General features: G+C 41.0%; 3 protein-coding genes across 6 annotated transcripts; all 3 read left to right on the top strand.

Annotated features, from left to right (window-relative positions):
- The first annotated feature begins 11,696 nt into the window (after positions 1-11,696).
- Positions 11,697-14,990, top strand: LOC130727709 (uncharacterized). 4 transcript variants are annotated; one of them, XR_009015428.1, is made up of 7 exons: positions 11,697-11,945; positions 12,350-12,438; positions 12,546-12,646; positions 12,920-13,075; positions 13,452-13,544; positions 13,646-14,167; positions 14,731-14,990. XR_009015428.1 is itself a non-coding variant. In XM_057578934.1 (7 exons), the coding sequence occupies exons 2-7, from the start codon at positions 12,363-12,365 to the stop codon at positions 14,749-14,751; spliced, it is 522 nt and encodes a 173-aa protein (XP_057434917.1). In that variant the 5' UTR covers positions 11,697-11,945; positions 12,350-12,362; the 3' UTR covers positions 14,752-14,990. The 4 variants fall into 4 exon arrangements, 3 of the variants coding, with proteins under 3 accessions (XP_057434917.1, XP_057434916.1, XP_057434915.1); XM_057578934.1 differs by having other exon boundaries at positions 12,941-13,075; positions 14,072-14,167; XM_057578933.1 differs by having other exon boundaries at positions 11,703-11,945; positions 14,078-14,167.
- Positions 14,991-18,153: 3,163 nt separating this feature from the next.
- On the top strand, positions 18,154-19,768 carry LOC130711701 (replication protein A 70 kDa DNA-binding subunit C-like). Its single transcript, XM_057561416.1, has 7 exons — positions 18,154-18,284; positions 18,450-18,717; positions 18,792-18,888; positions 19,003-19,124; positions 19,197-19,281; positions 19,365-19,539; positions 19,583-19,768. Exons 1-7 carry the CDS (start codon positions 18,258-18,260, stop codon positions 19,766-19,768), a joined length of 960 nt encoding a protein of 319 aa, XP_057417399.1. The 5' UTR covers positions 18,154-18,257.
- LOC130732214 (uncharacterized) lies at positions 19,759-20,705 on the top strand. Its single transcript, XM_057584318.1, has 3 exons — positions 19,759-19,941; positions 20,081-20,272; positions 20,376-20,705. The coding sequence occupies exons 1-3, from the start codon at positions 19,924-19,926 to the stop codon at positions 20,613-20,615; spliced, it is 450 nt and encodes a 149-aa protein (XP_057440301.1). The 5' UTR covers positions 19,759-19,923; the 3' UTR covers positions 20,616-20,705.
- The last annotated feature ends 770 nt before the right edge of the window (positions 20,706-21,475 follow it).

Below are 21,475 nucleotides of genomic sequence, written 5' to 3'. Positions count from 1 at the left end.
AAAAGAAAATATAAATTCAGAAATGAAACAGAAAATGAAAAGAAAGAGTGATTTACTTTGGGTTCTTGCTCAACTAATCAATTCAAGCACATCATTCTAAGCACATGTTCTCATGAATCTCTCCTTGATGTTATAGCCTAAGCAACTACCTATCGATGCCTCGCATAGATAATTCTTTCAAACCAAAAGATAAGCTCAATTCCTTGTGTACTTAAACATTTGTTTGAAGCATAAAGATTATAAAGTTCAGGCCAACAAACCCCAACCCTTCCTCTATTCCTAGCAGCAAGTATAGAAGAGGTAATCCCATAACAAGTCCCTAATCTATAACAAACTTCCGTTCTATTATAGAAAAGCATAAAGCTAGCACATGTTCTAACTTGAAACATAAAGCATGGATATGAGACTCAAGGGAAGAAGAAGAACATGTGGGAAAGAACTTAAGATTATAACTTAAAAGGAAAAGTCTTACAAGCAAACCAAAGTAAAAGAAGAGAGATTAGCCAAGCATGGCAAGAGCCATGCTTGGCTAAGAACCTTAAACACAAGCTTGGAAGCCCTCTCTCACTCTCCTAGATGATCCTCTACCTCTGAATTTTACAAAGTATCAAAAGATTGTCAAAGATTACAAAAGGAAATGACTAAAATCCTATTTATAGGCAAAATAAACGAGGCTGAGCTGTTCTGGGCGCTCAGGCGCCAATTCAGAGCGCCTGAGCGCCAATTGCATGCCCAAAACATGCTCTCTGGAGCTAATTGGCGCCTACCCAGCGTCTGCCAACGCCTAGGCGCTCCAGCTTGCCTGAAAATGACTTTTTGGCTTCTGAAACTCCTCTTTTCAATCCTCTTTAAGTTCTCCATCAATTCCATGCTTCTTGGCCTTCTTTCTCCTTCAGTTTCTGCTCTCCAAACCTAACCAACAAGTCAAGGAAGAATCTAGAAGCTCAAAGAGCTCATTAGCACAAGAGGTCCTTCATAAAATAAAAGAAAATCATGCAAGTCCTAAACTTAACTTAAAATGCAAGAAAACTCCCTATAAAACTACAAAATTACCAAAACAAAACAAAGACTCAAGAAAAGATAAAAATGCATGAGAATGCATGAAACACTACATGAGACACAAGAAAAAGACTCAAAACCTACAAAGAAAAACCCTAAAAACATCATATAAACCCGGGTCATCAACCCTCCGCAGCAGATGGTTCCCATCACCTTCACGGACACCGGCGAGGAGGACGACCCGATTGTAGTGGAAGCCCTCATCGCAAATGGTAAGGTACGACGGGTTCTCATCGACACAGGTAGTTCCGCTGACATAATGTTTTATGATGCTTATAAAACACTAGGGTTATCTGTGAAAGACCTGATCCCCTATGACCACGACTTGATCGGGTTCACTGGGGACAGAGTTCTGCCTTTAGTATATTTTGATACATACCTCTCCCTAGGAGACCAGGATGTTTGCAGGACTATAAAGGCCTGATTCCTGGTGGTGAAATGCCCAACAGTGTACAACGCCATCATCGGTAGACCGAGCCTCAATGTTTACCGGGCCATCGTCTCCACCCACCACCTAATGTTGAAGTACCCATAGGCCGGGAGGGCAGTCTCCGTACGCGGAAATCTAACCATGGCCAGGGGATGTTATAACTCTAGTTGCAGGGTGGCACGAGAGGACCGCAAAAGGAAGGAGCGCGACCACGGGAAAAGAGTCGAAAGCTTCCACCTTCGAGCAGGAGCATGCTTGACCGACATCGACCAGAGAGTGGACCAGTCCAGAGAGGACCAGCGCCTTAAGCCTGATGGAGAGACCCGCTCAGTCCAGATTGGCCGATCCCCCGAGCAAATCACGAAGCTGGCACTGGACCTCCCGCAGGACCTGTCTAACCGACTGGAAGGCCTTCTGAAGAGCAACGGGCACTTATTTGCCTGGTCATCCGCGGATATGCCAGGCATCGACCCAGCGTTCTGCAACCACAAGCTATCAGTGGACCGGAAATTCAAGCCAGTGTCCCAAAAAAAGAGACAGATGAGTGCAGAGAAGCAAGAAGCGATTAAGGAACAGATAACCGAGCTCCTACGAGCCGGGATCATTCGCGAAGTCAAGTACACCACTTGGTTGTCGAATGTGGTCCTGGTCAAGAAATCTAATGGGAAGTGGAGAATGTGCGTTGACTACACGGATCTGAACAAGGCTTGCCCGAAGGACCCTTTCCCCCTTCCCAGCATCGATGCCCTGGTGGACAACTCCTCGGGGTACGAGTATTTGTCCCTCATGGACGCGTACTCCGGGTACAACCAAATTCCAATGTACAGAGAAGACGAGGAAAAGACCGCTTTCATAACCGATCGTGGGACATTTTGTTACACTATGCTTCCGTTCGACTTGAAAAATGCAGTGGCCACCTATCAGCGGATGATGACCAAGATTTTCGGGGCTCTTATAGGAAAGTCAGTCGAAGCCTACATCGATGACATCATCGTAAAGACACCAAGGGGAGGCGACCACGCGGCCGACCTCGCCGAGGTCTTTAACCAACTGGAGAAGCACAATATGTGCCTCAACCCAGAAAAATGTACCTTCGGGGTCAAAAGCGGGAAGTTCCTAGGATACATGCTTACAAGTCGCGGGATTGAACTAAACCCCAAGAAGTGCCAAGCCATCGTAGACAAGAAAAGCCCCAGGACGGTCAAGGAAGTCCAGCAGCTGGCAGGCCGGATGGCTGCGATCGGAAGATTTCTCCCTAAGGCCGCCCTGCGAGCCCTACCTCTTTATGCCCTACTAAAGAAGGGAGCAAACTTTACTTGGTCGGAAGAGGCCGAACAAGCCTTCTCTCGGCTGAAAGAAATCCTCTCCTCCCCACCAATCCTGTCAAGTCCAAAACCGGGGGAACTTCTGTATTTATACCTAGCCGTTCGAGACAAGGCTGTGAGCTCCGTGCTGGTGAGAGAGGAGGCGGGAGTCCAGCTTCCCGTGTACTTCGTCAGTCGTTCTCTCAAGGGAGCAGAACTCCGATATCAAATGCTCGAGAAGGTGGCGCTTGCCCTCCTAACCATTGCCAGACGACTCAGAAGATACTTTCAATCCCATAGCATCATAGTTCGGACAGACCAACCGATCAAGCAGGTCCTCCATAAACCCGATCTAGCCGGACGAATGGTGGGTTGGTCGATCGAGTTATCCGAGCATGACATCCGATACGAGCCCAGACGTGCGATCAGGGCACAGGTCCTAGCAGACTTCCTGGTGGAACTCACAGGCGATGAAGACCCCCCGCCGGAAATCTCCTGGGTCATCCATGTCGACGACTCGAGCAACAAAGAAGGGGGGCGCCGGGATCGTCCTCCAAAGCAATACAGGGATGATCGTAGAACAGTCACTGCGTTTTAATTTCCCAACCACGAACAACCAAGCTGAATATGAAGCCTGCATAGCGGGCCTGGTAACAGCGCGGGATCTGGGGGCGCAGGACATACTCGTCTGCTGCGACTCCCTCCTGGTGGTCTCCTAGGCCAACGGCGAAGCACAAGCCAAAGACCCAATTCTGGAGCAATATCTCTCCCACCTAAAACGGTTGGCCGCAACTTTCCGTAAGGTGGAATTCCGCCACGTCCCAAGGGCTCAAAATGATCGCGTAAATACCTTAGCAAAGCTGGCTAGCACCGGGAAGCCCGGTCTGAACAGGACTGTCATCCAAGGCACGTTGGCCCTGCCTTATGTCGCAGACCTCAACCGTCCTGCTGGAGTCAACTCCTTTAGCATTGGCGCGGACGAGGATTGGAGAACCCCTATTGTTAAGCACCTCACAACGGGCTGGCTGCCGCCCGATAAGACGGAAGCAAAGAAACTGACTAGGAACGCCTCCTGGTACACCATCGTAAACGATGACCTCTTTAAGAGAGGATTCTCCACTCCACTTCTCAAGTGCTTGTCAAAGGAGCGAGCGGACTATGTCCTCGCAGAGATCCATGAGGGCAGCTGTGGCCACCACCCCGGCGGGCGTTCTCTGGCAAGAAAAGTCCTCCGGGCCGGCTATTACTGGCCCACCCTGGAGAAAGACGCTGCCGACTACGTCAAACAATGTGACCCCTGCCAGATGCATGCTGACCACCGCTTAGCTCCACCCGAACAACTCTCGAATCTGGTCTCCCCTTGGCCTTTCCACCAATGGGGAATGGACCTCTTGGGACCTTTTGAGACGGCCCCGGGACAGCTGAAACACCTGGTGGTCGCGGTGGATTACTTCACCAAATGGATCGAGGCGGAGCCCCTCGCCACAATCACTTCAGCCCGCATACAATGTTTCTTTTACAAGAACGTCATCAGCAGGTTCGAAGTACCTGGAGTCCTGATTACCGACAACGGTACACAATTTACCTCCAAATGGTTCAGGGAGCTGGTAGACGGACTACATATCAAGCACCACTTCACCTCAGTGGAACACCCCCAAACGAACGGGCAAGCAGAAGCGGCAAACCGAGTAATCCTCAGAGGGCTCAGGAAAAGGCTGGACGACGCTAAGAGCAATTGGGCGGAACATCTCGATCATGTCCTATGGGCATACCGCACTACCCCGCACTCGACGACTGGGGTAAGCCCGTTTCGCCTAACTTTCGGAACTGAGGCGGAGATTGGAGAGCCAAGCGCTCGCACCCTTGGCTACGACCCGGGGGAGAACGATCAGCTCATCCAAGAAGACCTGGACCTGCTCGCCGAAAGGAGGGCAATCGCTAACTGCAGGGAATTAATAGCGAAGCAGCACGCAGCCATCCGCTACAACAGGAAGGTCGTCCACCGTGCGTTCCTACCCGAGGACTTAGTCCTCCGCAACGCCAGCATCGGAGCCCGTGGAACCGAAAGAGGCAAGTTGGCCGCCAACCGGGAAGGCCCATACAGGGTAACCGAAGCAACTGGCACCGGCGCCTACAAGTTGGAAAAACTCTCCGGGGAAGAGATCCCGCGCACTTGGAACGCCGCCAACTTGAACCGCTACTACAGTTAGCTCTGACCGACCAAGTATTCCAAACCCGGTTTTCTTTTTAATGTCCTTAAGTCTAGTTTCATTTCAAATTAAAATCAAGGAACTGTTTCCAGTCCTCCCCTCGTATCCGAAAGGCACACTTGCATTTTTTAGAAGAAACAAGAAGGAGTGTTTTGTTTAAACTATCCCTGCATGGACGCCGACCTACGAAATTAAAAGACCCACCGAGCTCGAAAATTAAAAGACCCACCGGGCACGAAATTAAAAAAACCCACCGGGCACGTAATTTTAAAGACCCTCGGGGCACATAAAGACCCACCGTGCACGCAATTTTAAAGACCCTCGGGGCACGTAAAGACCCACCGGGCACGAAATTAAAAAGACCCACCGGACACAAAATTTAAAAGACCCACAGGGCACGTAAGTTTAAAGACCCACCGTGCACGGAATTTAAAAGACCCACCGGGCACTTAATTTTACAAGAGCCCTCGGGGCACGAATAATTATAAGCCCCACCGGATGCAACAATGACAAGACCCAACTAAGCGGATTGAATAATGTAAGTCAAAATATACGCAAGCCGAACAAACTACACATTACTATTACCATCAAAAGTTGTCATTACAAATAGTTGGCTATTACAATCGGCAAGAAAGTCTCAAAACACTTAAGCAAAAATAAAATAACATAACAATCCCCTCAGGGAGCCTTCTCTGCCGGGAAGGTCGGGATGAAGTTCCCCTTGGAATCAACAGTCCAGATCTGCCCCCCGAAGACCACCTTGCGATATCCGACCGGCCCAATCTCTAGACCCGGGTTGACCACCGAAAGCTGGCTCACTGCGTTGTTAAAAGAAGCTTTGTTAATCTTCGACACGGTAGCCGCCAGCTTCTTCTTATCAGCCTCCAGAGAGGCGACCGTGGCCTCGAGCTCTTTCTTTAAGGCAATACTCTGTTCAAGCTCCGACAGCCGGGCATCCTTCTCCTCCGCCAACCCTTTCTCAGCCTCCTTCAATCTAGCTGCACCGGTCTTAGCACGATCCTCAGCATTCTTCAGCCGACCCACCAAGTCTTGACGAACCGCATCGTCGTTCGAAACCTCCTTCTTCAGCTGATCATTCTCCGCCTTCGCGTTGTCCAATGCCTTGCTCAATTCCTCAATCGTAGAGCACCCAACTTCCAGCTCCGCACTCATGGAGGATATCAACCGCTCATCCTTCTCGGCCTTCTATCTGAGCTCCTCCAATTCCGGCAGGGCCGACAGCTGCAGATACCTAACAGCAGAGGCGGTCTTGAGCGAGGCCTGGAGAGCATAATTGAGGAGTCCGTAGGGATCCTGATCACCCAAGTACTTCTGGTCGCTCTCCGTCAGTACGAGGTCATCGATTTGGTCTAGGTGCTCCCGACAGTTGCAGGCCCTAGGACCCCACATCGAAATCCCCGTGGGAGCAACCGCGGTAACGGGCTCCACCCGCTCCGCCTTGGAGCTCTACCCCCCGACCCTTGGGGGGTACACCCTTCGGAGCAGAACCAGACCCCTGGTTGCCCTCCGTCATAACCTTCTCAGCGGACCCAGAGGTTCCCCCTACCTTAGCCCCCCCCCCCCCCCACACTCTTAGGATCAGGGACGGGCTGATCTTCAGCACCTTCCCTTCCCCCCTCCAGAACCTCAGCCTCTTGGTCAGCCTCCTCATCCGTGGACTGACCGTCCTCCACATGCAGTGTCTCCAACAGGGTTCGATCAATGTTTGCCATAGCACCTGCCCAAAGAAGAACAACATTAGCAAACGAAAGGAAGAAAGAAGCGATGAAGAGTATAATATATGGATAACTTACGCAATAATTTAGCGTTCTTCCGAACGTTGAAGGTACACAAGTCATAACAGCGAAGGGGACGAACCGGGACTTTCTTGTCCCCCTCCATGACGTAACGAACGGTGCCCATCAACAACCGCTTAAATTCCAGATCGATCTCCGATAGGGCGCCCTCGTCCGAGAAACTGAACGACGTCACCTTCTCTCGGTAATGAGCCGCATTCCAGGCCAGCGAAAAGTGCGGTCGCATACCGCCGCTCGGACCCTGCTCATACCACCAGTAGGGAGGAGGCGAGGTCGGCGCCACCCGGTAGAACTGGTCCTTGAAATCTTTGTATGAATCGGCGAAGGCCTTGAATATCGGGAACACCGTTCTCAGGGTCACCATGCCGTGACCACCGTGGCCTTGGGTATGGGCGACCGCGCAGAGATGGAAGAATAGGGGCAGGGAAGGCAGCTTCCCAAAGAGAGCGCAGGTAGTCTCATAACCTCGCACGAAACACCAACCCCCCGGGTGGAGTTAGGAGGGAGCCACCATCATGTGCCTGAGCACGGCGACCTGGAAGTCGGTAAGCGGCATCCACACCTTCACCTTCTTCATCGTATAAATATGCATGTAGATGTCGAAGGGGGGAATCTGCGGGAGCCTCTCTTTCTTTCCAGGAGCAAAAACGTCATGCTCAGGACCGATCTGCTTCTGCGAGAGGTAATACTGCCTCCGGAAGTGCCCCTCGTCCTCGATCTTTAAGATCTCCCGGCACCAGTCGTCCAAGGGCGCCAAATCACCCTCCAGATGAGGAAACTTCTTCCGATATATTTTCTTCCGTTTCGGGGCGTCCTTACTCATCTTCGGTTTGAAACTCTCCCCGACCGCCTTACCCTTTTTCTTTTCGGCTCCCTCCATACCAAAACCTGCGCAAGGGAAAACATCGTTTCAATATTGCAATTAATTGATCACGACTCAAAGGGGAAACCCGCCAGGATCCGCCTTTGTCCCCGACAGGGAAAACAAACCCTGCGACGCAGGGCCAATCCATGGACCGCCCCTCCGTCGCACGGGGGGAGGAGACCACTCCCACCCAAAAAGACGCACCCTAGGAACCCCTAGAGAACAGAACTAGGATGAAGGGGAGGAAGGAGAAGGAAAATAAAATAAAAGCAGAAGAAGTTGAGAAGAACTTACAAAGTAACTGACGAAGACGACCGCCGAGGAATCAGGAACGACCACCTGGAAAACAGCGTCTAACGGCGCAGAAATTCAGAACTCTGAAGGTAGAAAAGAGGAGAGCTTAGAGTGCAAAAAAACGCAAATGAGGCCCCTCCCACCCTTTTATAAGGGAACTCAGGAATGGGAAGCGACGCTTCACCAAACCCTACGACTGTAATGATGACGCTAGGGGAGGCGGGAAAAATCTCGACCAATCCGCATCCGCCACGTCAGCAAGGAGAACGAAACGACGTAACGCGTGCCGCACCTTGTCAGATGCATTAATTGCGCCGCCAAAACGTCGCTTCACGTTACTGTTGCTTAACGTTTGGAACTCGAAACCACCCCGTCGTCCCAGGGCCACGAGGGCACCAACCGGCGACCCCTCTCTCGCCAACATGCACCGGGTCGTCCGGACAAGCTCTAAAGCTCCCAGTCCACTACTTTAGTGGACTAGAGCTGGGGGACTACTGTTCCGGTAGAGGCTGGCAGGGTCCGTCTTCCACGCCCGTCCAGACACGCCTCTTAAGCTCCAAGTCCACTACTTTAGTGGACTAGAGCTGGGGGACTACTGTTCCGGTAGAGGCTGGCAGGGGCCGACCTTCGCGACGGAAGGACGCTCGAGCGAACCTCACCTAAAGCTCCGAGTCCACTACTTTAGTGGACTGGAGCTGGGGGATTACTGTTCTGGGACGGACGGAGCACTCCCAGTGCCCGATCACGTCCACCGGGGAAGGCCCAAAGGGACGACCGGGGTAGGATGGTCGGTCCCTGTACCACGAGCAGGACGGCATTAACCCCTGACCCCAGGAACCTGGACCCCACCACCTAGGGGTTGACCTAGGCCCACCCCTACGAAACTAGGGTGGTTGGAAGGTGGGTCTCGAAGTAATCAGAGCCGTTGGATTACTGGAAGCAACAGAGGGAGCAGAAAGATCCAACGACTCTTAGCCCACCGGTACGGACCATGCATGACGTTGCATGGCTCCAACCCTAATATCCCAGCGTGTATATAAGGGAGGCAACACCTCCACTCCAAGGTACATTATTTTCTTCACCTCAACACTTACTCACTCGATTCCCCTACTCACTTTGGCATTGGAGTCCCTTGCAGGAGCCCCTCCCGGGATCGCCCAGCTCGCCAGTTCACCAGTCCAACTGCCCCAGCACCCCGTGATCCTTCCCGATCAAGCCCCTTACCACAATCACAAATATCCTCTACTGATTTCTACCTCCTTTAGTCTTTAGAGGCAGCCAACTAATTTATCACTTCATTCCAGACCCCACCCTTTTAAAAAACATCAGACAAGAAACATTAAAAAACCATGACAGAATATTATGGACCAAACACTTTCCAGACCCCAACCATTCTATCCCTTCCAAAGTTTGCCAAAATATCAGCTACAACATTTTACAATGGTCTTGCACTAAGGGTAAAAACATCTTCATCAGGTTGGCCGTTTATGGAAGAAATGATCAAGAATGTAAATTCATTTAAAAGGAAAGAAACAGAGAGCTGTGACAAAAAAAAAAAAAAACAGTGGCTCTTATATGTCTTTCATATATAAATTTACATTTTACCAAAATCGATCATTACTTCACTAGAGACTACACGTACGGTCCTTTATACTTCCGACAACTAACCCATTCTCCCAACTACCAAATACTAACATAACTGGTTTTGGATTTCTTATTGAAAAACTATGGTGAAACCGTTCAAATTAAATTATTAGAGTCTGGGAAGAGCGACCAATATAATTAAATTAATTTTTCCACATCTATATAATATAAGAAAGTCTTTCGTTGTTTATTTTGTATAAAATTTATTTTTCTTGCAATCTACTAAGATATACAAGCTGAAGCATTTCTCAAATTGGAAGTTGTAACAAATGATCCAAGTGGATGTACCTTTACGTTGGTAATGCTAAATTTGTCATTGGGTCATAAAAAACTTTATGGGGTGAAGTTAGTTGTAGAACAATACAAGCAAGGTACTCTGCTGATAATATAGACTATAGAGTACTATTTTAGGAAAGGGCCATCTTCCGACTCAAATATTAGATAATTATTTACTAAATATTTTTAATTGAAGAAAACTCAATCGCATATGTTTAAAATGAAATTTATAGGCCTAATGAAGCCACAAATTCACATAATTATGAGTTATTCACATCATATGAAATGAAATAATCTAGCTCCTAAATAACAATAAATAATTCCAAATAAAAAACCATAAATAAATAATACAACCAAATAGCTCGATCTATATGAATTATGTTCTCGATTTGATCTGGAGCATAAGCAAATCAAGATGCAATTGTTTCTTGTTTTGGAGTTTTATTCTGTAGAAGTTCAAGAGAGAAAAAGAGAGATATGTCATGAGAGGATAATATGACTCTCATTGAATGAATTGTAATACAGGTAAGATACATATATAGCACAATTGAAATAATTGAAAATAATTCAGCTAGCATGTTGTGTTCTCCCTCCAGTTTTACATAGTAAATGAAAATCATCCAAACCACTATATATTACAATTCAGTATAAGAATGTATAGTTGAGGTGAAATACTTACATTGCAAGCATCACAAGTTTCATGGTGGTCTCTCAAATAGCATGATTTATGGAAATTGTTACCACTCGCACATGTTACTTGCTACAAAAGGAAGAATAGGTACATATAAGTAAACCCAACACACACCATTAAGGAAAATGATCAAGCATGAGCATGAGCAATTTGGTTGGCAAATAGAAATTTGAATTCAAGCTAAATTGAATTAAACCCAACACACATCTTTGGAGATTTTTTTTGTGCAAACACTGCAGCGGAAACATTTAGGATGCCTGCAGATTACTTTTGAGCTACTTTTATATTCTTCGCCAGGCCCAATCTTCTCATTGCAGCCATTACAAATTCTATTAAGCAAATAATTGAACAACTATTCATTAGAATCACATGCATGAATATATGTAGTTGATAAGGTTGACGGGACAAAGTATGTATGTTAAGAAGTGCTTGGATCAGTATTACTAAAGTAATGTATGTTTGAGTACGTTTGTGAAAAAGTTGATTTTTGTAAGGCAATGTTGTGAATTCAGTTAATTTCATTATTGATTGTGTTCATTTTAAAAGTTATTATCTCTAGCTTCTAGCATTATTGGCTTTGAGACTGAAATCAATTCTCCCAAATAACTCATTAACGTTTATTTTATCCAAAAATTTATTTTACCATATCAGGGTTGTTTATGAGATTCACTAACGAATAACAAAACACACAATATTTATCTAGCAATGACGCCAAATAGACCTTATAATAATATCAATTAATACCAATTAACTTGTAATTTGATTGATGATTTTAGACAATTGACATTAATGTACACTACAAAAAAACTTGTTTTTAGTGGCACCAAATTTGTGGCATTTACCAAAACATGCCACAAACAGATATTATTCTGACATTTAATTTGAATGCCACTAACTTAGGAACGCATTCCTAGCTAATTAGCAGCTATCTGGCAGCAAGTTACTCTCTGCATTTATCTAGAATGCCACTAAATTAGGATCGCATTCACAGCCAATTAGCAGCTATTTGGTAGCAAAATACTCTGGCATTGATCTAGAATGCCGCTAATTTAAGAAGCATTTTCTAGCTAATTAGCAGCTATTTGGCAGCACATGTTCGGAAGTGGTACACCTTTTACGTTCAGTTGAAGTGATTTACCTTTCAACGCCATTTACATATTTCCTTTCTCGCTCCACCAGTTCTCCTTCATTCTCGTCCCCTTCTTCCTAATTTCCCAAACCCTAACACCACCTTCCGCCATGGCACCACCACCAATGACGGCAATAACCGCCACCTACTTTCCTCCTTCGCCCAGAACTACTGGATCGCCATCGTCCCCTCCGCCACCTTCCTCATCGACCTCGGCGGCACCACCGTAAGATTCTTCATTTTCCTTCTTCTCTCATCGCTCTCTTCCCTTCTGATCCATCCCTTTCTTCAATTTCGTCTTCCTCATTCCGCATCTTGTTCACATCGATTTCGTCCTCCTCTCGATTCCGTCTGATTTTGTTTCAGAAATGAAAATGTAGTCAATTTTATCCGTTTTTTTATTTATTCTGTTGAATCTATGCTCTGTCTGTCGAATCTGAAAGAATTGAACCTGGTTATGGATTCGCACGTGAATTTTGATCTGATTAGACTGATTTAGCTAGCGAGAAAGTGTTTCATAATTTTTAGGTTTTACACTTTTACTTGTTTTTGACAAGATGTTCATATTTTACCCGCAGTTAACTCGTTACGATTATGATTTTGTTCTGAATTTTGTGTTGTTTTGTGCAGATCACATTGAACAATGGTGAAGGCTGTAGCAGTTCTTGGAAGCAGCGATTATGTCAAAGGAACTATCAACTTCAGTCAGGAGGGAGATGGTAAGTTTCAATAGAGCTTGATCTGCGTGTAGATTATGTTTTTGTTTCCATTAATCAAACTGATCTAATCCAAATCAAGTGATGTATGTGAATTGTGAATTGTCCAGGCCCAACTACCGTAACTGGAACTATTTCCGGTCTTAAGCCCGTCTTCATGGCTTCCATGTCCATGCCTTGGGGGACACCACCAATGGCTGCCTGTCAACTGGTAAACTCCTTGGACTATGATAAACCCGTATCGTTTTTAATACTCTGAAGCACTAATGAGCTCGAACAAATTGGAAACCCTTGCTTTGCTTTAATGAGTAGAATGTGGTACATTTGCTTGAGATGTTTTAGCCTTGTATAGGCTTTGCACTTTATATTCTTCAAAGTTGGAAGTATGGAAATCAATTGTGTTATAACTTATAAGTGACTGAATTCTGTGATTCTGTATTTTAATGATACTAGAGTCCAATCTTTCGAATTTCTTTTAATGCAGGACCACATTTCAATTATGCAGGCAAGGATCATGGTGCCCATGAACTCATCTATTGTAGAAAGAGAATTATGCGGGTCTGATGTAATTGCGATGCTCTTAGCTACAGCTTATGACAAAGCATCTGAGGCTTGGACTGGATTATCACCTAGTACACTGGTTAGTTCTTTAAATTGGAATAGTTTATGAGTTCTTGTCATATATTTATTTCATAAGGCCTGAAGTGTCTTCATTATATTTGCTTGGTTATATGTTTGCTAATTACAAAGTCTTTCCTCACTCCTATGTATTCTTGTCACATATATCTAAGAATAATTCTCTACAATATATAATATTGCTCAGGTGTTGGGTTATCTTTAAGTACAATAATTTTCCAGGGAGAATGTCCACAAGATTTGAAGTTCATTGAAAGTTGAGTGTTGGTTTAACCTTTATGTCAGCATTTAACACTATTTAATCCAGTGCGTGCATGTAATTTCTGATGAGGTATTGGTTGCTTGTAATGATTCATAAATGTTTTTTTTAATTTTGACAGGAACTTAAAAGGTTTGTTGCCTATGCCCAAAGCCGGGCAAATTTGCTGATGAAACTCACATTTCTCAAAGAGATTGGTCCATATAGATGGGAGGTGAGTGGAGCACATTTTTCAGTTATTTGTTTGTTTTAACTTTCAATTGCACAAGAGATTTCTTTTAAGAGACTTCCTTGATGTTTCCATTCTTGCTGCAGTGCCTTTTTCGAACTCCTCTAAACTATAATGATGCAATAATTGTAATGATCATTTCACGGTAGTGATCTTAAAAAACCTGGCTCAGAGTTGCAGTGGAATCTGCAATGGTCATTTTTCATGGTGATAATTAGGCTTTGATCTTTTTACAAAATGGTTGATCCTTACAAGTAACCAGCATTTAGAAATTTATAATAGCTAACTGTTGTCATGAATCCTTGCTTCAAAAAATGGCTAATCCTTACAAGTAACCAGCATTTAGAAATTTATAATTGTTAACTGTTGTCATGAATCCTTGCTTCAAACTTCTCTTGTTGATCTTTTTATGCTGCTCCATTGGAATCATCTAGTTCACTGTATTTTTGTGCTGCTGATTTAAAATAAGTTAAGTTAATGACATGCTATCAATTTACCTAAGTGACATGTAGGAGCAGGTAGAACAAGAACTAACTCAAACCAACAATTTTACGATGAACCGGTTGAACCTGCTGATCATGCAAAAGGATTTCACTAATGTTAGTGAGGTTAGTCATGTTTTCCCCTAGTTTGGAAATTTAGTTTTGAATCCTGAATGTTTTCCTTTCTATTCCTCATTGAAGTGATTACTTGATTGCGTCCTTGCATCCACAACTATTCTCTCATTTCTTATTTCTACTGTTACGAGTTTACCATGTTTTTTGTTTGTCTCTAAATTTCTCTAAATCTCTAAATTATTTCATGTCATATTCAACTGTGAATTCACTTTAAGGGGTTGTGTTCATCCGCAACTGTTTATTTTCATGTCTTATTTCCGTAAGTGCTTGTGTTCTTAAAATTCGAGCATGATGTGTATAATTCTCATTGCATAGATCAATAGTTCACACACCTAGCAATAGTTATAACATCACCTTATCCCTATTCCCCTTGTGTAGCTGATATGACAGATTGGATTGAATTAATGGATGAGATGGATGAGTAGAGTCATGCATGTCAGTTAGGCTTCTAGTTCGATCTCAATGGAGAAAGGACATAACCTACTCTATGGTTTTTTTTTTGGATTTCAGCTACTGATTAGAAATTTGACATATGCCTACTCTTTTCATTGCAGGGTCAATTGATGGCAATATAGATACAATGAAGAAATGGCTAACAATATTTGAGTCTTCAAATCTTTATGTAATTGGTTAGCTAGTGTTGGCTGTTTACATATATCTTCTTCTATGTACTTTGGTGTTTCAATCTTTATGTACTCAAATTCAGATGCTGGAACCATATATGTCCTTTCATGTTCATGCCCATTTGTTAGTTTGCTTGAACCTTGTGACATCTTGAGGCATACTTATTGACTGTTCATGAGCTTATACTTAATCATTTTCTCTATAAAAGATAACAGGATTTCATTTTCAAAAAAAAAAAATAACAGGATTTCGGCCACAAAGTATAAAAGTATGAATATATAAGTAAATATAATATTATTGATAAAATGAGGCATATATGTAGTTTGTGGCATTTAAAAAGATGCCAGTTTCAATTTGTGGCATTTAGAAGATGCCAGAAGCATTTGTGGCATACAAAAACCGGCATTTAAGCAAAAAATGCCACAAAACAGTTGTGGCACCTGTAATAGAGGCACTTAAAGGTGAATGCCACTAATAACACTTGGGGCATTTAATAAATGTCACAACTTAACAATATCAATGCCACTAAAAATACATTTTTTTGTAGTGGTAGGTGATGATAGAACCCTGACTAAATACTATGCATGCCAATTGAAATAGTCAAAGAAAACAATGGTTGATCTTATAATGCCAAACTCATAAAACATGGTCATTTATTCGTTAATTCATACCTGCCAGGCCCTGTTGGTGAATGCAACTCTGCATGATATTTAGTTTCGCTAGAACTACCACCCATGAGGATCTTAAAAATCTACACATTAAACATTCATAGAATCATACACAGTCAAAGCTCGAGTTATTGCAGAGCAAGAGTCATTGTAGATGCTACCATTAACTCCAAACCACAAAAAGAAAATAAAGGTTAATAACAATGATCATTTGAATATAAATAAACTTTTACCAGTTAGTTTTTTTATGAGTTTTCAACCAAACTTTTTCATTGCAAATTTAAATAATTTCCTATTATATAAATTTGTAAGCACAACAACTCATATATAAATAAAATTATCTCTGATTTTTTTAACTCTTAACATCATGACCATGCAATGCATGTGTGTGTCTATCTATATACATACCAGATTAAAAAAATATTGGTTTATCAATAAATTTCATTTTCTGGGCTACTGAATGCTTGAAAATACAAGACAACAATGCACAGAGTCACCTTTATTTTTTGCAAGTGTTCAAGAAGCCAAGCCAAAGATTTTGTTGAGGGGATTAACATAAACTATGAAGGACACTTTAAAAGGACTAGTTTTTGTAAAGGAGAGAATACCTACACATGACATAAATTAATTAACAAAGAATCCAAATTCATGCATGATTTTCAATTAATTAGTTTAACAAGAGAAATAAAATAAAATAGGCCATACATGCCTCTTAAATGTGATTATCCTAAAATCACGAAGTTAATATTTTATATCAATAAAGCTTGCTACAACTTATAGAGTTTTATTTCAAAAAAAAAAAACTTATAGAGTTTTGATTTATTCGTATATCATTTTCTCTTTGAGCGATCAGAGAGGCACAACTGGCTGCCCTGCTGGAAAAAAGACACTAAAAAACAAGAAAGTGCATACACCCTTCGGTCACATATATAAGCAAAAAAGACAACTTAGGTTCATTCATTAAATGAATGAATCTAGTCATAAGATGTTTTTTTTTTGCTTATATATGTGACCGGAGGGTGTAATTGTTAAATTTGCATAATACAAATATAATGTGAATCTATTAGATATAATTAACTTGAAAAACTTATTAATCGCCACTAAAGTATTGAAACATAGCCACCTAAAGTGGCCCCACTTTTCTCAAGGCCCTATTCTTCTTAGCTTTCTGAAAGATCTCTTATGAACTTATCTAAGGATCAACACTGATGAAGGTTGAACCAAGCCCCCTCGCCTATCCACTCGTCTCTCTGCGCTGACCTTTGCACGTCCCTGAGCATCTATAACTACTACAAAGGGATAACTTTTGGCCACTATTCACATTAGGGTTTTTCAGAAATGCTTCGCAGGTGCACCATAAGGATCCTTTTTGTTACTTTTTGGTTTTTTATTTGGTTTAAATTGAAGTTTTAAAATTTATTAGGTTATGCTTCAAAAGTTATTTTTTGTTTGTATTTACTTTGGTTGAGTATGATGGAAAAATTTCATATTGTTAATTTATAGCTCTTTGTAATAATTCTTTTGGTATATAATATTTGTTAATATTTATAATGTGGATATTAATATTGATAGTGTAGAGTATTTAAAAAAAATATTGATAGTATAGATAATTGTGGGCTTAAATTATAGAAATAAAAAATTATGAAATTAAATATTGAGATTAATATTAATTTTATATATGATACGAAATTAATAATTGTGTGTCTAAATACTAGAAATAAAAAATTATGAAATTAAGTATTGAGAAATAAAATCATTTGATATATGATCCATATTTTTTAGTTAGTGAAAATGATTATGTGCCATAAAAAATGGGAAAATCATAGATCAAGCTCCTTATTTTTTATATTTTGTAGGTGTTCATGGAAAATTTGACAATTTAAATTTATTTTATAATATGGGATAGTTTTAAGACTTAACATTAAATTATGAAAATTTATAATACGTAACTACTTGGATGGTAATAGATATGAATTGTGAAATTTGTTTTTACTTAAATATAATTTTAGTTTTAAGACTTAATATTAAATTATGAAAATTTATAATACGTAACTACTTGGATGGTAATAGATATGAATTGTGAAATTTGTTTTTACTTAAATATAATTTTTGGAATAAGAGTGATAATTAATTTGTTGTAATTAATCAGATATATATTAAATTAGTATGAGATAAATGCTTTGCTGTCAGATGAATGCTTCCACAGATAATTATGCTTGAATTTTGTATCTACTGATAGGAAATTCAAAATTTAATTTTCGTAAAATGGCTGAACTTGTTTTGTTCGTTAGGTGTTTGTAGACTTTCTTTTAAATCAGCCAAAAGGTTGAAAAGTGATCAGTGATTTTTTGCTGAACCTTTTAGAGGAAATCTTTGTCATTTACCTTTTTGTTGGTGTTAACCAAAAGGTTGAAAAGTGATCAGTGATTTTTTGCTGAACCTTTTAGAGGAAATCTTTGTCATTTACCTTTTTGTTGGTGTTAACTTTTTGGAAAACTTTTTTAATGTTTTGTGAGAAAAAAACTTTTATGGGGTTCATTTGCTTTTGATCATGGGTATAAAAGGGACTGGTGTTGAATGGATATGAGGCATAAACGTTCAACATTATTCTGAGAACAAAAATTTGTGTCTTTAAATTGGTAATTCGTTTTTGGTTTTTGATGGCATCGTCTGTTGCAATTGATCCCGTTGTGACCCTGTGCCCTCCAAATCACAATTGGAGGATCAAAGTGTGAGTTGTTCGACTATGGATTGCTGATGGGTTTGCTGGGGAAAACAAACCTGCTTCAATGGAGTTGATTTTACTGGATCAACATGTATGTGTGATGTTCTTTTACGCTTTGTTTTTTTTTTATTGTTAGTATTGTGATATTGTGATTTTTTTGCTGAATATGTATGTTAATTTTTCTTCATCTCCCTTAGATTGATTTTGTTATTTGATTGTACTTCAGATAATAATGTAATATTATGTGTCATTTTAGGGTGGAAAAATCCAAGCAACTGTGAGGAAGCTCATGTTTAGGAAGTGGGGTGAACAATTCGTGGAAGGAAATGTTTATATCATTACATTTTTTCACTTGATCCCCAATTTGGGTGCCTATCGACCTACTGATCATGCTTTTAGGATTCTTTTTAATCCTAAAACTAAGATCATTCCAGCTGAGAGTAGCATTATCCCAAGGTGGGGATTTTCTCTGAAGGATTCTGCTCAACTTAATGATGATGGCTTCCAGACGGAATACTTAGTTGGTGGGTGTTTTTTAACAATGAGCCTAGGCTATAGATTTTGTTTGAAATTTTCTCATCCAAATATTTCGATGTAGATATGATTGGTTTGTTGACAGCTACCTCTGAGGAAAGGACTTATGTCAAGGATGACATTGTTACAAAGATGATGTTGCTTGAAATTAGTGATGACAAGTATGGCCTATCTTTATTTAAGAAGGATTTGAATATTTGCTTCAGCCTTCTATTGTAAGTTATTTCCTGTTACTATTTTGTATTTATATGTGTGTATATTTTATTTTTTAACAGAGGAAAACTGGAGTGTGCCCTTTTTGGAGAGTATGTCCAGATTGTATTGGACTTCCTTAGTTCTAATCATTTGGAAAAGCCTGTTGTGGTTCTGCAGCTTGCAAAACTTAAGTCATTTAGAGGTACTTTTTTATTTATACAAGGAATGATAATCATATTGGATTTTCACTTAATTTCGGTTGTTTTTATTATAGGTAAGAATGTTCTTCAGAATGTAATGAAAGCATCGAGGATTATCTTTAATCCTGAGGTTGCTGAAGCTGAATCTTTGATGGACCGGTTAGTTTTGAGATGTTTGTTATTTGTAATTTTTAGGTTGACTTGTTTCTGAATTTTCTGATTTGTCTTTTGTTTTATTGTAGCATATCTGGCCTTAATATGCAGCCCAATCAACCTGTGGGGCATATTATTTCTCCTAATCCTTCTGTTCCAATTTTTGAAGATTTTATGAACAACTATCCTAAGAAAACTATATGTGCTTTGAATGAAACTACTGAGGTATTTTGCTATTTTTGTTTTCCAGATTTAAGGTTATTGGTTGTGCAAAGTTAATAGGGTTATTTCTCTGGTTTGTTTGCAGGATGAATTGTTTATTGTTTATGGAACTGTGGTTGGTTTGTTGCAAGATGATCCATGGTGGTATTTTGCATGCAAGTGTCACAAAGCTATGACTTTTGATGATGGATTATATTTCTGCCCCGGTTGTTGTAAGCATGTTATGGATGTTTCTGCAAGGTGTTGTTCTTGTGACCTGAAATATGAATAGTGTTAACTTTAATTGAATTTTTGATATTTTTAGTAACCAATTTTTTGCTTTGTAGATACAAGATTAAGCTTGAGGTGTTTGATGGCACTGATTCTGGAAATTTTCTGTTGTTTGACCTTGATGCTCATCATCTCATTAAGAAGTCTTGCAAGGATATGTTGGGAAATTTGAAGGTATCCATTTTATTTTTGTCAGATTAGATAACCCGCAAGTAAATAATAACATGGAACACAATTTGTGGCAGATGTGAATGCTTATTTTAATATATTTTGTTCTTGTGTATAATGAATGAATTTCATTTTCTTATTGTAGGATCCTAAATCTGCTGAGATTACTCCCTTGATGGAAGAACAATTGGTAGGGAAAGAATTGCTGTTTAAGGTGGAGAAGAAATCTAATAATTTTTTCCAGTTTGATGACTCTTATTGTGTGAAGCGTATTTGTGATGATCCTTCTATTATAGAAGCCTTTAAGGCACTTTCTGCTGCCCAGACTTCAAATTTGGTAAACCATTGAATAGATTAATTTTGTTTTCAATGGGTTTTCTTGTGTTTATTTGGAATTTGGAATTGATTTCTGACTGATGATATATTTTGATGATGTTTAGGCTAGATGCCCCACTCCTTTGACTGTTGTTAATTCTGCTGGAGATAAGGTAGCAATTGAGGACCCCTCTGAGTCCTGTGTGGTTTTATCCCCTGAGGTTCTAACCCCTTCTCTTGGTAGTGATCCTTCATATGTGGGAAGCTCTGCTAACATTTTCAAGAGGAAGGCTGATGAAGATTGTAAGAAACCTCCAACTGTTCCTAAACTGAAGATGAAGAATGTCAAAGTGGAGAAGAAGTAGTTATATTAGTATGAAATAATAACCAGTGTAGTGTGCTTCTTTTGATCTATGGGTCACCTAGCAGTTTGTTGGTTCCTCTTTTGTGGTATGTGTGATGATAATGGCATGGGTATCTTTTGGGAGTTATGGCCTATTGTAAAATAGGAGTTTGGTGTTGTGGTTAAGTATGTTACTAAGTATGTTACTAAGTACTATGGTTATGTAGCTTGCACTGGTTTGCAACTATGTTGCAGTTGTTAATTAATGAAATATGTTGTTGTGTATTCTTTGTGACTTTTTATATTTTCTATATTTGGTTAGTGTACAATAGAAGAACATTATAATTAGAAATAATGTTTAATGTTTAATTGGTTAAAATACAATATATTTATGTTGTTAGGAGTCTGGTGTTGTTAGAACAAATCCTACCTAGGCCTTCTATTGGTGAAATTCGAAGAAGAAAATAAAGTTGTAGCTTAGAGGAATTTATGTTACCTACTGGTATAATGCTTTAGTTAATTGGAGATGATCCATTGAAAGGAAGTTTAAGCTATCTGCTATCTGATGTGGACATGGTAGGTTTCTGGTTTGATTTGAAGTATGTAGTGGAGAAGTAAGGGTCCTTCGTAACTCTGTTTCTGCTATCACTTGATGTTCAAAGACTAGCTTTTTTCACATGAATATGCCGTTTAGTACCTCTGGTTTTTCTGATTTCAATTGGAGTTTTTTCTTCCTGATATTTTCTTGGAAGTCACATCTTTTTGGTTTTTTGCTGTCCGGTTTTGAGCAAGCCTAATGGAGAGATCTATGTTACTGATGGTTCGTTTTAATTTAGTCTTAGGTTTAGCTTTTATCTATTTTTTTTTATTTGGTCTTGCTTG

The sequence above is a fragment of the Lotus japonicus genome, chromosome 1 (assembly GCF_012489685.1).
Source record: "Lotus japonicus ecotype B-129 chromosome 1, LjGifu_v1.2".
Classification (NCBI taxonomy): domain Eukaryota; kingdom Viridiplantae; phylum Streptophyta; class Magnoliopsida; order Fabales; family Fabaceae; genus Lotus; species Lotus japonicus.
The sequence above is the reverse complement of the archived record's forward strand: the minus strand, read 5'-3'. Positions and strand labels throughout refer to the sequence as shown.

What these genes read in the sequence shown, in the direction of transcription:
- LOC130727709 (XM_057578932.1), top strand. Translation starts at nt 12,363, where the DNA reads ATGGTGAAGGCTGTAGCAGTTCTTGGAAGCAGCGATTATGTCAAAGGA. An exon ending in TTGGTCCATATAGATGGGAG is followed by an intron (nt 13,545 to 14,071) that starts GTGAGTGGAGCA and finishes AGTGACATGTAG; the next exon opens with GAGCAGGTAGAACAAGAACT. An exon ending in ATTTCACTAATGTTAGTGAG is followed by an intron (nt 14,168 to 14,730) that starts GTTAGTCATGTT and finishes TTTTCATTGCAG; the next exon opens with GGTCAATTGATGGCAATATA.
- LOC130711701 (XM_057561416.1), top strand. Translation starts at nt 18,258, where the DNA reads ATGGAGTTGATTTTACTGGATCAACAT. An exon ending in AAAACTTAAGTCATTTAGAG is followed by an intron (nt 19,125 to 19,196) that starts GTACTTTTTTAT and finishes TTTTTATTATAG; the next exon opens with GTAAGAATGTTCTTCAGAAT. An exon ending in TTCCAGATTTAAGGTTATTG is followed by an intron (nt 19,540 to 19,582) that starts GTTGTGCAAAGT and finishes GTTTGTTTGCAG; the next exon opens with GATGAATTGTTTATTGTTTA.
- LOC130732214 (XM_057584318.1), top strand. An exon ending in CTGCCCAGACTTCAAATTTG is followed by an intron (nt 20,273 to 20,375) that starts GTAAACCATTGA and finishes GATGATGTTTAG; the next exon opens with GCTAGATGCCCCACTCCTTT.